General features: G+C 46.9%; 1 protein-coding gene across 4 annotated transcripts; it reads left to right on the top strand.

Annotated features, from left to right (window-relative positions):
• The first annotated feature begins 3,440 nt into the window (after window positions 1–3,440).
• Window positions 3,441–14,494, top strand: HSD17B14 (hydroxysteroid 17-beta dehydrogenase 14). Of its 4 annotated transcripts, none has more exons than XM_033170114.1 (9): window positions 3,441–3,589; window positions 6,434–6,478; window positions 7,779–7,879; window positions 8,349–8,415; window positions 9,341–9,432; window positions 11,176–11,280; window positions 12,181–12,248; window positions 13,429–13,525; window positions 14,175–14,494. In XM_033170114.1, the coding sequence occupies exons 1-9, from the start codon at window positions 3,463–3,465 to the stop codon at window positions 14,337–14,339; spliced, it is 867 nt and encodes a 288-aa protein (XP_033026005.1). In that variant the 5' UTR covers window positions 3,441–3,462; the 3' UTR covers window positions 14,340–14,494. The 4 variants fall into 4 exon arrangements, with proteins under 4 accessions (XP_033026005.1, XP_033026008.1, XP_033026006.1 ...); XM_033170117.1 differs by having other exon boundaries at window positions 13,404–13,525; window positions 14,175–14,308; XM_033170115.1 differs by having other exon boundaries at window positions 3,467–3,602.
• The last annotated feature ends 2,360 nt before the right edge of the window (window positions 14,495–16,854 follow it).

The following is a 16,854-nucleotide window of genomic DNA, read 5'->3' as shown; positions in this document are numbered from 1 at the left end:
CAGATGTTACTGGCCTACAAAGATGGTTTAGGGTTCTTGCTCACAAACGCCTGTGCACACAGATTGTCATCTTGAGAGAAAGACAACCAACTCTCTTTTCTTCCCAATTTACCTTTCCTACTTGCCTGGAGGTGTTTAGTAATTGCCACAGGCGATCAGAGAAGGGGCTACGTAAAAGCCTGTGCAGTGCTTTTGCCTTTTGCAAAAGGCCAGTGAATTTAGAGCAGGCACCCCCAAACTCAGCCCTCCAGCTGTTTTGGGACTACAACTCCCATGATCCCTAGCTAACAGGACCAGTGGTCAGGGATGATGGGAATTGTAGTCCTAAAAACAGTTGGAGGGCCGAGTTTGGGGGTGGGCAAGGTCTTGAGCAAGGTGAACATCGGGGCAGGCAGAACAGCTCCCCCTGAAGGCGAGTGGCAAGCACAGCAGGTTCATGCATCTAGGGAAATAAGGTTTTCCATCATTTATTAGGCTACGTTTTCACAGGAGGCCCTCCTTAATGGCAGGTGTTCAGGGTTTCCTTTGCCCTGGTTGTCTGTAAGATGCTTTTCTAATGTTCCCAGGCCCTTAGATTGTATATTGGGTCAGGGTTTTATTTTTTAAGAAAAAGCAAGTGCCAGCGATCCTCTCCCCCCCCCAATAGTGAATGCATCCTCTGCCTCTGCGTGATTCAAGTTCCTAGAATTGTACAATGTTGGGTGGGGAGAAATAAAGGTGTCTGTTGTTGGAATGTGTACATTAGGGGAACAGAAGGGAAAGCAGAATGTGAATAGCTTTAAAAGAGGATCAGGCAGATTCATAGAGGAGACAGCTATCTTATTTATGGCTACCAGCCATGACGGCTAAGCTTTGCCTCCGCAGTCAGAGACAGTAATGCTTCTGAATGCCAATGGCTGGAAAACACAGGAGAGGGGAGCGCTGTGTCATTCACAGGCTTCCGGTTGGCCACTGTGAGAACAGGATGCTCAACTGGCTGGGCCACTGGCCTCATCCAGCCAGGCTCTTCTCATGTATTTGTGGAAGGATTGGCCTTCCACAAATACATGTGAGAGGGAGGCACCGTGGAATGCCTATCCAAGCCAACGCAGGGGGTGTCGTATGAAGGTTGAAAAATGCCTGCTTAAAACGAGGCCCTCACTTTTATGCCAGGGCAGCCAGGATTTGGCAACCTAAACAGGGAAGGGTTAGGTAAGTGTGGCAATGTGGGCTGCACAAAGCTAGGCAGGGACAAAATTGCTTGCTGGATAGGCAGAGAGAGAGAGAGAGACAGCTCAGAGAGAAAGAGAGAGTGGATTGGGCGAGGTAGTGGGGTGGGAGGGGAAACTGCAAGGGAAGAAGAGGGGTTGTATCAGAGGAGAAACAGTGGGGAGAAGGACACTGGCTGCTGCAGAATTTGGAAGGGGGACGGGGGATTTCAGTTGCTGAGGTCCCCAGATAAGGTGCCCTGCCAATGCAGGGCGCTGCTCGGTGGGTTAACAGGTGAATCGTAGCCCTGGTGGGCACGTCCATTGCTCTGCCAAGGTGCCCTGGCCCCAACACCAGCTCTGCTGCCAGGGTTGTAGCCCCAGCAAGAAATGCAATCCCTAACGTTCCTGGATGGAGACTCTGGCATGGCGAATTAACAAGCGGAACCCTAAAACCAGGACTGCGAAAGCAAAACGCCACGATCCTGGGCCTGCCCCGGGGACGAAGGAGCCATGCAGCTTGAACAAGGAATCCCTGCAGTCACACCCGCCTGCACGTCTGCCAAGGCAACTGCTGCATCTCAGCGCTTGGGAGGGCGGCGAGGATTCCCTCTACGAAGACTTGCTTCTCCCCTGGAGGAGGCAGCTTCCACCTCCCTTTAATACGAGCGGCTGCCTGCTCCCCACGTGTGAATGATTCCAGTTTGTATACTCAATAAAAGATTAACATGATATACATCCCAGAGTCTGCCTGACATACTTATTCCAAGGCCCTGTCTTTATGCTACCATGCTGAAATTCACTTTGAGCGATAATGTAAACGCAGAGGAGTGGCGGGTGCAGGGCAGGGATGGGGAACCTGTGGCCCCTCCAGATGGACTACAACTCCCAGCATCCCTGGGCTTAGTTTTTATGGATTGTTGAAACTGCAGGCCCTCCAGGTATAGCAGAGCCACAACTCCCAGAGAGCACAGCCAATGGCCACACCCTGAGGAGGCACCTGCAACACTGATCTGTTAAGGGGCAGGAGGAGGGGGTCCTGCAGGGAACTTTTGGGTGCTCCTTTTCCATTAAAAATCCTGGTACTGCGACTGAAAACAAGCAGCAGAGCTAAGCACCTCTTTAACCTGGCATACCAGACGGTGCTCAGGTCAGCCATTTGGTGCGTCAGAGGGGCGAAGGAAGCAGGCCATTAGAGGGTGTGTTTCAACCACAAAACTGCTCAGGATGTAATGGGGCAGTTAGGCATTTGCGCCTGCAAAACTTAACCAGTTGATATCCTGTAATTTTCCATAAGGCAAGCCGCCTGCTTTTTGTTGTCTTTTTCGGTCTTGCTTCTGCTATGCTATAGCAGAAGAGTGCCCCTCCCGCTTCAGCCATTGAAACTCACTGAGTGACCTTGGGCCAGTCCCTGCTTCTAAGCCTAGCCCACCTCACAAGGTTGTTGTGAGGATGAAATAGGCAAGCGGGGAACCAACCACCTTCAGCTCCTTGGAGAAAAGGTGAGGAAAAGAAAACAGATGCTCACTAGATTAGCCTAGCCCCTGCGCAAGGATGACACACCAATCTGTGAAGCGTCCCATAATTTAAAAAAAGAATAGAATAGGAGAAAAGGTAAGGGATAGAAAAGAAAAATGGATTGATATATGGATGGTCCAGTATGAATCCACTAACTACCGCCCTCTACATCCATAATAATAAACCTGGAAAAAAAAAGATACATTATTGTATATTCTACTAAACAAGATGCCACCTGACCCTGTCCACGTTTACTTGGAAGCAGGGCCGGATTTAGGTTTGATGAGGTCCTAAGCTACTGAAGGTAATGGGGCCCTTTATATGTCCAGCTGTCCTTTGTCAACAACAAATTGTCGCTGTTTTTTGTGTTGAATACATGCTATGCGGCAATTTATTGTTAGGTTATAAGTAAATCCGGCACTGTGCTTGGAAGTAAAAAATGTTGTTTAGAATCACAACCGTGGACAGTGAACCTGGATTTTACGCCTGCTTGTTCCAAAGTGCAGTCATTTGCACTTGCAACCCTAATTGCACTTACCTGGGAGTAAGCCCCACTGAATTCAATGGAGCTTACTTTTGTGTAGAGTACCCTGGTAGATTGCAGTCCTAGCTCTCTATTTTCATAGGATTGCAACCTTAAACGCCCCGCCACCCCCCGGAAATGCACGTTTATTTAGGAGTTTGAGTAAGCATGCGCAGGATCGGGCCGCACCGAATACGAAAACAAAACGCAGGAGCAAGGACTGCATTTCCCAGCATGCCCGGAGACACAGAGCATGCGCAATGGGCGAAACCACATGTTGCAACCTCCGCGTCCAAAGATCAGCTGGATGTTCGTGATTTGGAGGAGCCGCGACAACATCTGGAATGGCAACTGGGCTGCGGTACCTGGGCAAGGTCGTCATAGTAACGGGGGGCACCCGGGGTATTGGCGAAGGCATCGTGAGAGAATTTGGTGAGGGTGGAGGGAACCGGTGGGGTTGGGGGTTGGGGGCAAAGGAGTTTCTACAAATAAGTGCCGGGGTTCAAATATGCCAGGAAGACCGATCTGGAAACCTTGTCCCCCAGTCTGTATGTGTTGAGATCGGGGAGGGACTGGATAAAGTTGCTTCTAATAGGAGTGTGCTCTGCATGAGCTCAGAGGCGATGTTGGCGTTATTGCAAAATCGAAAGTTTTTGGACATAGTTGAGGCAGGGCAAAGAACATTTCCTAGCTTCAATTCCCAGCATTTCCAAGGCTGGGAGAGAGAGACCCCTGCCTGAATCCTTGGACAGCTGCTGCCAGTCAGTGTGGACAATACTGAGGTAGATGGACCAATGTGTTTGTAAAGACCATCGGATTTATTGCTGTCGTGGGCACACCCTGCATCCAAAAGGCTTCTAGCACACAGCAGCTTATGCCACAATACATTTTGATGAGACTTTTAAGATGCCTCAGAAGCACTCTGAACTGACTGGCCCTTCTCTGTATTGTTGTTATTGTTGTTGTTGTTGTTGTTGTTGTTGTTGTTGTTTTTTACTGCATGGGTCAGTGCTGAGCCCTTGAACTGAAAACAGGAACTGGTGTCCGGACACAAGCTCTTCTTTTTCAGAAATGGGGAGGTGCCGGAAAGGGAAATGTGTTGTTGAAGCAATTTCAGTCTCAGGAAATGCAGGGCATGCTGAATTTCTCTCTGCTGTGAAGCTCTTAAAGTGGAAAAGAGGAATCTTTAGCCCCCGCCCCCCAAGATGTCACAGAACTACAGTTTCCATTATCCCTGGTCATTGCTGGTGGTGGGGGGTGGTGGGAGCCTCTCCACCCCTGTGTTAAAGGCACAGAGTTCTGCCTTTGTGGCTTTAGGTAGAGAGTCTTCCTCCTAATTTTGCCCTCTCACATGTTGGGCTGACAAAATACGCATATTTCAAAGAGCAAGGTGGACATCTTTTTTTCTGGTAGGATTTCTGTACATATGTAGCTTTAATTGGCGATTTTCCACCCGTAAGTCGCCACTGTTAATGGCCAGAGCTGTTGTGGGACTACAACTCCCATCATCCCTAGCTAACAGGACCAGTGGTCAGGGATGATGGGAATTGTAGTCCCAAAACATCTGGAGGGCCGAGTCTGGGGATGCCTGCCCTATGGGGTTGGATGGTAAGGCGTTAGCCTTAATCTGAAGTCTAAGACAGGTTGAGCAGCCACAAAAGGATAATTTGGCTCTGATTGCCTAGGAAGCATAAGCAAAGCTGGCTTTGCTGACCTGAAAACATGAATCTTGTGGCACCTGAAAGACTGGAAGATTCATCATGGCATCAACATGGACTACAGTCTCTTTCATCAGGTGCTTGAAATTATATCTTTGATCGGTAGGCTTTTGCTGGAGGAGAAGTAAGGGTGGAATGCAAACAGGGAACAAAAGGTGTAATTAAATTAAGAGTTTCTGACAGGTAGGCGTGCAACTGTGACCCTCTTTTGCATCCCTTTTGGGGGGGGGAGCGGCGTATGTTGAATATCGGCTTGTCACTAAAGGCAGGGAGTCTCTGACAGAATGCAGAAAGACAGGAATCTGAGTTCCAAATAGGTTCATATGTTTCACTGGCAGTCATCAGTTGTGCAGCACTCAAAGGCGTTAGTGATGCATGCGGAAGGTCCCGGGTTCGATTTCTGTCATCCCAGCTCAGGCTTGGAAAGACCCCTGTCTGTCAGCTGGTGTAGGCCAGTGGTTCTCAAAGGGTGTGACAGGAGAGGATGGCAAGTGTGGCAGGAAGATGCAAGGACAAAGATACATTTAAACATTTCAGTATACTATAGTATAGTATGGCATAGCATAGTATAGTACAGTCGTACCTTGGCTTTCAAACAGAATGTGTTCCGGAAGTCCGTTCAACTTCAGAAACGTTCAGAAACCAAGGTGCAGCTTCTGATTGGCTGCAGGAGCGTCCTGCAGCCAGTTGAAACCTGTGGAAGCCACACTGGACATTTGGCTTCCGAAGCAAAGTTCTCAAACTGGAACACCTACTTCCGGGTTTGTGGCATTCAAATTCCAGAACTAAGCTGTTTGAAAACCAAGGTACAACTGTATAGTATAGTATAGTATAGTATCAAAATATTATTTTTTGTGTACACGACCAAAAATAGTCTCTCTTCAAGGGCATTGGCTACACATCTACAGTTCTCCACAACATATTGTTGCGACAGGGATTTTCAACTCTGACAAATTTGATAGATCAGAAAAGAGAAAGATTTCTTCATCTTGATGAGGAGATGAGAGTTTGTCTCAAATTAGACCTGATATAAATGAGAAGATTACCCGGCAAAAGCAAGCTCACACCTCTCATTAGGTTTGTATTATACATACTTAAGGTACATGTAAAAGAGGTTTGTTTATAATTATATTTTGAGGATGAGTCATGTTTTTATGGAGCTGCATTGTTTTATACTTTCTGGATGCCCCATGTCCTAAAGTATTTTGTTCTATGTTATAAATCATGCGCTGCTAGTTGTTTTTTCTTTTTGTTATCCAATTATTTCTTATCAATTAAAAAATTGGTGAGGCATGAACAAATTTTTATTCTGTAAGTCTGGCCCAGAGAAGAAAGTTTGAGAACCTCTGGTGTAGACAATGGACCAAGGGTCTGACTCTAGGGTGCTTTCTATGCTCCTGAGCAAGTGAGTTGCGTGCATGTCTGAGAAGTGGGCCTCTGGGATATTTTATCTTGCATTCATTTCTTCCCCTAACTTTCCTTCCCAGTTCGCCATGGAGCCAAAGTAGTCTTCTGTGCCCCAGGATCTGAAGGTGAGGCCTGGAGATCTTTCATTACCCCTACTCATTGTTAAAGGGCCCCCTCACTCTCTCCCTCCCAATATATCCAAATTACGGTAGTTTGGCTAAAGCAAAGGAGATATGCAAGGTTAAAACAGCAGAGGGCAGCAAAATGTCCCAAGAAAGTTGAGAACGAAAAGCATGGCTGGAAAAACAGTCCAGTTTCGTGGCAGAGGTAGATATTCTACAGGTGCAGGTTTATAAAAGATGCAGTGATGAGGCTGCACCTTTTAATTTCTGTCTGTCAATAGGTGTCAAAATATCTAAAGAGCCCTGCCAGGAAAAGGGGGCAACTAACCCCTGGCCTGTGTACTTGCTGCAAAAGCAAACATACACACTGCACTTCAAGTGACAATATACAGCCCCACTCTCTTTCTTTCCTCCTGGACATTTTCTTCATTTAGGAAAAAAGGTGTGTGTTTGGTCATGAGAACTAGCAACTTGTGAGGTGACCTTTTTGTGAGAGGATTTAAACCTGGGTCATGAATTATGGTGCTGAAGGAGACCCTTGAGAGTCCCGTGGACTGCAAGAAGATCAAACCTATCCATTCTGAAGGAAATCAGCCCTGAGTGCTCACTGGAAGGACAGATCCTGAAGCTGAGGCTCCAGAACTTTGGCCACCTCATGAGAAGAGAAGACTCCCTGGAAAAGACCCTGATGTTGGGAAAGATGGAGGGCACAAGGAGAAGGGGACAACAGAGGACAAGATGGTTGGACAGTGTTCTCGAACCTACCAACATGAGTCTGACCAAAGTGCAGGAGGCAGTGTAAGACAGGAGTGCCTGGCATGCTCTGGTCCATGGGGTCCCAAAGAGTCGGACACGACTAAACGACTAAACAACAACATGTCACTAGGGCAGCCTTTCTTTGCTCTTGTTCCAGCCTGGACCAGTTGCAACACCAGCCACTGAGAGTCCTTAGGAGACCCCTGGTTCCATCACAGAGCTACAGTTTCCAGAGCGGTTTGACACTTAGTCCCTCTTCTCAGGGAGCTCTGGGAATTGTAGCTCTGGGAGGGGGCTTCTGACTTTTCCTGAATATTCAATAGAGGGGAATGGGGGGGCGGGGCGTCTCCTAACAACTCTTGGCACCCATAACAAATAATGTTTCTCAGGATGCTTTGGGAGAAGCCGTGGCAGTTTGAAGTGGCATCATAGTGCTTTGTGGGTCCACTGGCTGGGGATAACTTTGTTCTGCGTGTGTCTCCTTCTGCTCCTCAGAAGGCCACAGTAACTCTGCTAGTTGTGACTGGGCTTTTATATTTTCCTGCAGGGGAAAGGGGAAAAGTTATTGAAAAGGAGCTGAATGATTCTGCAGGGCCTGGGGAAGGTCGCTTTGAGGTCTGCGATGTCCTCCGTGAAACAGACATTAAGGTGAGCTGAAACTGTGGCAGAAGAAGAGTATTAAATTGGGGGAGTTTCTCAGGCACCTCCAAGACCAGCTTTTCCTTTTGCTGGACAGGTTGCGAAAGCCCTTCCCCCAAATTCCAGCTCTCTGTTATTTAAATTTTCTGCCTTTGGGGGCATTCCTCTTGCTGTCTGTGTCTGACCTTTCCCCACAGATTCAGAATAATTTCCCTGTTATTTGCTAAGTGCTTTCCTCACCAAAGTGACCCAACGCGATGTAACAGTAAAGCCATAACCTTTAGTTGATGATCTCTGATTTTAAACATCTATGTGTTTCATTATCTATAGATATTACTCTACACAGCTATGATATTTTTAGGCTATAGTGGCATAGCTCCTCACTCTCGTTCAAGTAACTGAATGTTCTACAATTGTAGATTTTTTTTTGTTGTTGTTCCCTTTCCCGCTGCAATTATATCCATGCCCCTCCTTGCAGACTTTGGTTTCTGTGACCGTAGAACTTTACGGACAGCTTGACTGCCTGGTGAACAATGCTGGAAGCCGTGAGTTGTTTCCAAAATTTTGGGGGCTTGGGAAGAATCAGGATGGTTGTCTCCTGGGAGGTGGGGCCTCCTTTGATTAATCAACGACAACAAAACGGCCATGAGGAGTAGGTACCTCGGAAGATAGACCACAGCTTTGTGGTTGTCTGTTTACAAAACCGAAGAGAAAACCAATCACGGTGAATGTCTGTGTTTCTTTGAGAGTTTAGGACAGGGGAGGAGAACTTGTGGGCTGTTTTCATGAAAGTTGGTGGACACCTGTTGAGATGTAGGGGGCAGGGAGACGTGGGAAGGGAAGCCAAAACAAGTGGGAAGGGGGGGGGGCAAAGCAAACAATGCATTCAGACCCCTGGCAACAGGATAGCAGAAAGAGAGAGTAGAGGAGGTACAGGGGGAAAAGGGGGTGATTGCCCAGCTTTTCACCGACTCTGGCCTCCCAACAGATTACCGCTGAGTGAATGCACGGCCCTTCCCTGGTATAGGGCATTCTAAGCACTTCATATGAGTTATTCCATCAGCTCTAAGGCTTACTATTATCCCCATTTTGCAGATAGAGGACTGAGGTTGAGAGAGAGAGGGAGGGAAGGAGTTGCTTCCTTAAGGCTGCTCTTGGAAAGGAATGAGGAGGGTTGAGCCTATGGGAGCTTTTTGTCTCCTTGCTGCTCTGCTACACCAGCTGCCTTTCTTTTCTGGGATCGCACTCTGCCCCATGAATATCCTTGCAGGTGTTGTGCCTTTTATGTCAAGGAGAAAAACCCTAAGCCCTTATTGGAAAGGAAGCAAAACTAATTAGGATACTTTTCATTGGGTGGGTGGGGGGAACACCCAACTCTCATTTTCATAACTGACGTCGGATCTGTAATATTTACATCCCCTCTAAGATGGTTTAGGGACGACAATGAATGTTGAGTCTTCTCGCAAACAGATCCTCCTGACCAAACAATAGACGACGTGTCTGCACAGGAGTTTCGCAGCCTCATGGACCTCAATGTGGTGAGCTGCTTCTTAGCTGCTAAGGTGAGCGATTCCAATTTTGTACTTGGGATACTGCCTTTATACCAAGCCAGGCCATTGGTCCACCTGGCTGAGAATTATCTGTACTGAATGTTTTAAAATCACAGAGATGTTTTTTTTGGGGGGGGGTGTCTCTCTTTCCCCCTTGCATGAAATCTTGTCTTTTTATATCCCTGCCTCTCTATCTAGCGGTGGCTGTGCTTCTTAGGACTGGTAGGGGTAGAAGGCAGGGACACATGGAACCAACTAGGGACATTTCACCACCATACATTTAAAGCCCTGTGATGCCACTTTAGACAGTCATGGCTTCCCCCAAAGAATTATGGGAACTGTAAATTGTTACAGGTGCTGAGAGTTGTTAGGAGACTCATATTCCCTTCCTGCAGTTCCCAGAGCTCCCTGGGAAGAGGGGTTGATGGTTAAACAACTCTCAAAGGAACCAGGATTAATCCCTGGCCTCTCCTGTTAAAATAATAATAATAATAACAATAATAATAATAATAATAATACCAGTAATAAACAATTTATTATTTTTGTACCCTGCCCATCTGGCTGGGTTTCCCCAGCCACTCTGAGCAGCTCCCAACAGAATATTAAAAACACGATAAAACATCAAACATTAAAAACTTCCCTAAACAGGGCCACCTTCATATGTCTTCTAAAAGTGCAACTAATCACCAAACTTAAAACCATGGAGAAACCTGGTTTGAACAAAGACATTGGATTCTTATCTCATTATACATAACAAAGCCATCTTTAGCCATCTCACCCCTTGCATTTCCCTGCAAGACTAATTGCAGCCGTTTAGAGTCGTCAACAGGTTTTCCACACTTATCAGCCTATCACCCATTCCCACCACCCTTCTGAGTAATACCCCTCCCCACTCCCCCACTATATTTAAGGATCTGGTGACTTCTGTTTCAGTGTATCTGAAGAAGTGTGCATGCACACGAAAGCTCATACCAGGAACAAACTCAGTTGGTCTCTAAGGTGCTACTAGAAAGAATTTTCGATTTTGTTCTAAAAGTAAGATACTGGTACAGTGGTACCTCAGATTACATACACTTCAGGTTACATACTCCACTAACCCAGAAATAACGCTTTAGGTTAAGAACTTTGCTTCAGGATGAGAACAGAAATTGTGCTCTGGCGGCGTAGCGACAGCAGGAGGCCCCATTAGCTAAAGTGGTGCTTCAGGTTAAGAACGGACCTCTGGAACGAATTAAGTTCTTAACCCGAGGTACCACTGTAGTGTATATTTCCTTGACATCTGATGGGAGGGCATTCCACAGGGCGGGCGCCAATACCAAGAAGGCCCTCTGCCTGGTAATGTTGGGTAGGCCTCCTGGGAAAGCCCTTCAATCGTAGGAGACCAATAGTGTCCTCCAGATGTCAATGGACTACAACTCCCATCGTCCCTGCCTGTTGGCCATGCTTGCTGGGCTGAGTCCACAAAATCTGTAGGTCACATTGGCTGCTCCTGGAGTCAAGAGCATTAATCTTCAACTGGTGGGTCATGGACTCTACAAAGTGGGGATCTAAGATGATCTAAAGTGGGTTGCAACTTACCACCAAACAAACACACAATGAGAACAATTCAGAAGTGGGTTCCTAAATGCATGTTTGGGTTAAGGGTGGGCCCCGACTGAGCCACTTCTGGAGTAGACAATACTGTGCTAGATGGAGCAATGGTCTGGCTCCATTCAAGGCAGCTTCATCTGTCGGGATCTTTCCTCTTGTGAGCAGACCGCCTTGCCTCACCTCCGCAAAACGAAAGGGAACATCATCAACATTGCCAGCCTTGTTGGTCTCATCGGACAGAAGTATGCGGTGCCATATGTTGCAACCAAGGTAATCCAGAGCAACACCGAGAACTTGGATTCAGGTGCCCACCCTTCCCACCCTCCCCTTCTTGTTGTAAAGATTGGGCTGCCAACTTTTCTTTACAAGCATCTGCTTCTGTGCTCTTAATCACAAGGGATAATCCCAAACGATGGTGCCTGTCTTTATGCCATTGAAAATCCACTTTCTGATTTCCGCATATCCAGCTGCTGTTTAATGACACAGGAGCGAGTCAGCTTCCCCTACCCCATCAGTTGGCAATTCTGTCTAAACCAGTGTGTGTGTGTGTGTGTGTGTTTACTATGGCCAAAACAAATAAACTAGATTTATTACACCACAAATGGCCTGTAACACAAATGGCCAGTGCAGGTGGTGGTGTTTTTAAAAAACAAAAACAAAAACCAGAACTCCATAATTTAACTAAAGACACTTCCATCTTTCAGCCTATTCAGTTTTGGATTCCAGGCATAGGCAAACTCAGCCCTCCAGATGTTTGAGACTACAATTCCCATCATCCCTGACCACTGGTCCTGTTAGCTAGGGATGATGGGAGTTGTAGTCCCAAAACATCTGGATGGCTGAATTTGCCTATGCCTGGATTAGCCTCTTGCAAGTGATGTAAATCGGTGTGATTACTTATTTGTAACATCATTAAAATAAAAAAGTCACCAAAGATGGGGGCAAAGCGGTAAGAAAACACTGGCCTGTTATTTGGGTTGCCAACTTTTAATTATTGACTCCTTCTCTCATACCATTTGCCAGAGGAACGCAAGGGACGTTGTCAATTTACATGCCAAGAAAAGCTTCAGATTGTTTTCTGTACAGCAAGATGCTGTCAGAGGCTGTGTCATTTCCCCCTTCCCTCTGGTCCGTTGGTAACCCTCCCTATTAATGCCTCTGACTTTGCAGGGTGCTGTTACAGCAATGACAAAAGCAATGGCCATTGACGAGAGCAAATATGGCGTCCGAGTCAACAGGTAATGTAGTGGCAGCTGGCAGTGAAGCTGTGTTGTGCACGAGACCTTCCGGGCCATCAGCTTTCCTCCTGCCATGTGTGCAGGGTGTTTGTTTGGACACCTTTTCAAACAAAAGTATGGGAAGCGTAGAGGAGCTCCAAAAGTATTTTGCACGAAGTTTTGAAAGGATCCCTCCGGACTTGGTGAATGGGCAAATGCGGTTCAGTGTTAGCAAGTGCGATGTGATGCACACATTGGGGCAAAATATATCCTAACTTCACATCTGAACTGGCAGGTGGCTTGACCAGGAAATCGTGGATAACGGCAGGACACTAGCATCCAAGCATAAGATATCACTGTGAATTATAATTATAAATTACCTTATATACCACCCTTGTCTTCCAAGGAGCTCAAGGTGGTGTACATGGTTCCCCCCCTCCCCATTTTATTCTCACAACAACCCTGTGAGGTAGGTTAGGTTGAGAAGTGGCGACTGCAAAATTTTAATTAGTTACTCTGCCCGCTTTTGCCCATTGCTGGCATGTGGCCCTGGGAAGGTTGCACAGAAAGGAATATGGCCCTCAGGGTGAAAAAGGTACCCCACCCCCAGAGCTCTTAAGTGACCTAGTAAAGTCTCCGCCGAAATTACCTTGCATAGCTCTCTGTTTGGGAGGAAAAAGTGTTGTAATTTTCTAGCATCTTGTTATTGAAACAAATATACGTAAGCACGTCTGTTAATGATTAAATGTTACCTTCCTCAAGACTTTAGGGAGGAGGGTTTCCCAAACTTGGGTCTCCGGCTGTTTTTGGACTACAATTTCCATCATGCCTGACCACTGGTCCTGCTAGCTAGGGATGATGGGAAGTGTAGTCCAAAAACAGCCGGAGACCCAAGTTTGGGAAGCCCTGCTTTAGGGATCGGGGTGGTTCAGATCTGCTAGGCCCAAGGACACCTAGCAAGCTTCATGGCTGTGTGGGGATTTGAACCCTGGTCTTCCAGGTCCTAATCGGATACTCTAACCACTGCCCCTCTGTGAATCAAATTTAAAGTCGATATGGGAGTCTCTGCTTCTGGAAATAACAAAGAGGGGACACCTTTCCTCACTAATTTTGAAATGGATCTGCTCTGTTTTCCTTGCTTTCCACCCCTCCACCCCCCCTCTCTTTTTTAAAAAGAAACCCCCAACTATTTGAATTCCAGCATCTCACCTGGCAATATCTGGACTCCTATGTGGGAGAAGCTTGCAAGCCAGACAGTTGACCCAAAAGCAACGATCCAGGAAGGCATAGATGCTCAGGCAAGTGCATTGTGGGGAAAACAGGCCTGGTGCAGCTTAGAGAGGAAAGATTCCATCTGACATACAAGGTGGGGCTGTGTAGCCAACACTGGGGGGTGGGGTGGGGGGAATACAGCCAGACCTCTGCACCAAGGAAGCCCTGATTCTGCAACCTCCCTATAGTGTGCAAATTAATGACATTTGCATATATGAGCTATTTCTGCATGGATCAGGTGTCAGGAACCTGTCGCCCTCCAGGTGTTGCTAAACTACCACTCTCATCATCCTTAGCCATTGGCCATGCTTGCTGGGGCTGATGGGAGTTGTAGTTCAGCAACCTGTGGCAGGCCGAAGACCTCCCACCCCTGGCGTAGCTGCCAATTTTTCTGTTTAGTTATGGGAAAAGCCAAAGTGTCGTGCAAAGCATTTGACGTCTCACTAATCAACTTCTCAGCCTCACCTTTTAACTTCTGAGATCTCATAGATTTATGGACTAGAAACTTGTTTGTGTGCTGTTTTGGTGTCTTTTTAACTGGGTCTCAGGGGCTAGAAACTTGTGTCTTCTTTTAACTGAACGCTAAGAGTATGAAGTAAAAGCACCAGGTTAGAGGAATGGGCTGCGCACACTCATAATATAAGGCACTAATTTCCCTCTCAACTGTATTTGCAGCTTTTGGGGCGGATGGGGACCCCAGCGGAGTGTGCGGCAGCTGCTCTGTACCTGGCCTCTGAGGCCACCTTCTGCACGGGCATCAACCTGGTGCTTAGTGGTGGAGCTGAACTTGGATACGCACAGAAGAGCCACAGAGAGCTGAATCCTGGCTCGGAAGACTAGTTGGGAGTCAGCAAGATGACTTCAGTGGTTAGTTGATAAGGTGGGCTGATCAGAACAGCTGCAGCTCCAGTGTTGATTTTACTCAAGCCATCCTTTCAAAAAGACAGAACGTCCGCAGGATAGCGACTACGTTTTTATCTGTCGTAGCCAAAACAGTAAGAGCCCTGTGGCACTTTTAAAGACTTAACAAATCCAGATATGCCCCAAGGATGAAGGGGATTCTTCTCCACACACACACAGCAGGTTTCCACACCTGTCTCTGACAATTGTTTAGCAGGCAGAAAGGCAACAGCTCAAGCTTTTCCAGTACTTTTATGTTCCCATGTAGGGCAGGAGGAAGGGACCTCTGGCCCACAACCCAATTATGGCCTGCAAAGGCCGTTTCCCCCAAACCAAACCCGCCTGTCCCACACCTGACCCCATTTGCTATGTCAGTTGTGGGGCAGGCAGAGGCATTGCTGGAACGGCTGTGAGATCCAGATTCACACAGCCAGTCCTTGTAGAAAGCAGGTTTGAAGTCACTGCCTATCTTGAGCCTGAAGATAAGCAGTGCTTCAAAGCCCTGAGCAATCATCACGTGATGTAATTGTGACATCAGGCGTTTGACAGGTGGGTAGCCCACCCACCTACCTATCGAATTTGGTCCCTTGAAGGCTAGGGGAGATAAGGATCTGGCCCACTGGACCAGTGAATATCCCCGTTTGCCATGGAGCTAAAGGCATAGGAGCGGAGTCAGAAGAGTCTTTAATATTGCTTTACATGTTCCAGGCCTTAATACTGAAAACAGGTTCTACAGCTGAGCCCCAAGGAGTCCTAGATAACGCCATCGGCCTGTTTGTCATGCAAATATGCTCGAGGTCAGCTGGACCTTGAAGCTGAACATGTGGCGGTGAAGATTTTGTTATATTTAACATTTCCCTTTTGATCAGTGACCATGGAAATTCTTATCCTGAATCTGCTTGTTAAATAAATATGTTGGAAAAGACTGCTTTAAAAATGCGACGCCTCATTGGGCTTTAATGCTGTTGGCCAACAAAGATTATCATCTAAAGAAAAGAACCACCCCACTTGATTTCTCCAAGAAATTGACGAGCTTATGGGGCTTGTCCCCTGCAGCTTTTATCCTCACAACTATCCTGTGAAATCAGCCAGTCCTTGTGTCCACAGTGCTTTAAAATGATTTGAGTCGGAGAACCCACCTGAAGGAGTTGGGCCTCCTGGTCAGAGACTACTAGATTCTGCGGCCTCATTCCCACTTTTGCACCTTACCCGGGCTTCTGTTCTGTTCCTCTAACTCTGTTCAAATGGAATGTAGGTAGATTGCTTGTATCTGTTTGCAAAGAGAACTTCCAGCATGTCCAGCTGATCGGGGTGAGGTGGGGGTGAGGTGGCCTGACTTGCACCTGTTCCTTTAAGAACAGCTTGATTTGCAGAAATCAGCCACTGAATGTGTTCATGGCCATGAGATATAAAAAAAACCACAACTAGCATCCGGTCGCGCGTCTCTGGAGCTCCCGGGGAGCGCACTCGTCGAAGGGGGAAAAAGGGGGTTCGCAAGGCTTCGCGACCCCAAAAAAAGGTCTCGGAGGGCTTCTGAGATCTAAAAGGGAAGAGCCGCGGCACCCTCCTTTTTAACACACACACACACACACACAGCCAGATCTCCATGATGGGCAGTATATACAGGTGAAACTAGAATATCGTGGAAAGGTTCATTTCTTTCAGTAATTCAACTTAAAAGGTAAAACTAATATATGAGATAGACTCATGACATGCAAAGCGAGATATGTTAAGCCTTTATTTGTTATAATTGTGATGATTATGGTGTACAGCTGATGAGAACCCCAAATTAACAATTTCAACTTTGGGGTTTTCATCAGCTGCACGCCATAATCATCACAATTATAACAAGCAAAGGCTTGACATATCTCGCTTTGCATGTCATGAGTCTATCTCATATATTAAACTCCAGTAGCTAATGAAAACAATTGCTTACATAAATGGACTTTTCCACAATGTTCTAATTTTTTGAGTTTCACCTGTATATGCTATCTAAATAGGGCAATTGTGTTCTCAGAAGTGGTTGTGTTTAACCCTTTGAAAAGGATCTCTGGCATATCAATGCTCCAACTGAGGCTGGCCATGAATGCTGCCTTGGAAAAGGATGTCTGCTGCATAAACAATAAAGACTGCACAAGGAGACCTAGGCACAGTTCCTGTTTTAACAGCTGTTCCCACCCCAGAGGCAGCTGTGTCCCTGCTTTGTTGGTGGTGGTGGGGGGAGATAGCTGCGTGAACAGCCAGCATCTTCTGCGGTAATGAGCAGTCTGTGCAGCAAAAAATCAATTACTCCAGGGCTCCCTTAATTGCTTATTTCAAGCCAATTAACTAATGTCCTGGAGAAACAGAGCATAAGCTCTTCATGGACTAGGTACATGCTAGAATTTCTGGTTGCCACTCCATGCCCCGCCCCACGCCCCCAAGAACATCCAGTGCTGCATGATAAGTGCTGATG

This window comes from Lacerta agilis, chromosome 14, assembly GCF_009819535.1.
Source record: "Lacerta agilis isolate rLacAgi1 chromosome 14, rLacAgi1.pri, whole genome shotgun sequence".
In the NCBI taxonomy this organism is placed as follows: domain Eukaryota; kingdom Metazoa; phylum Chordata; class Lepidosauria; order Squamata; family Lacertidae; genus Lacerta; species Lacerta agilis.
Note: the sequence above shows the minus strand (reverse complement) of the source record. Positions and strands in the feature narration are given on the sequence as shown.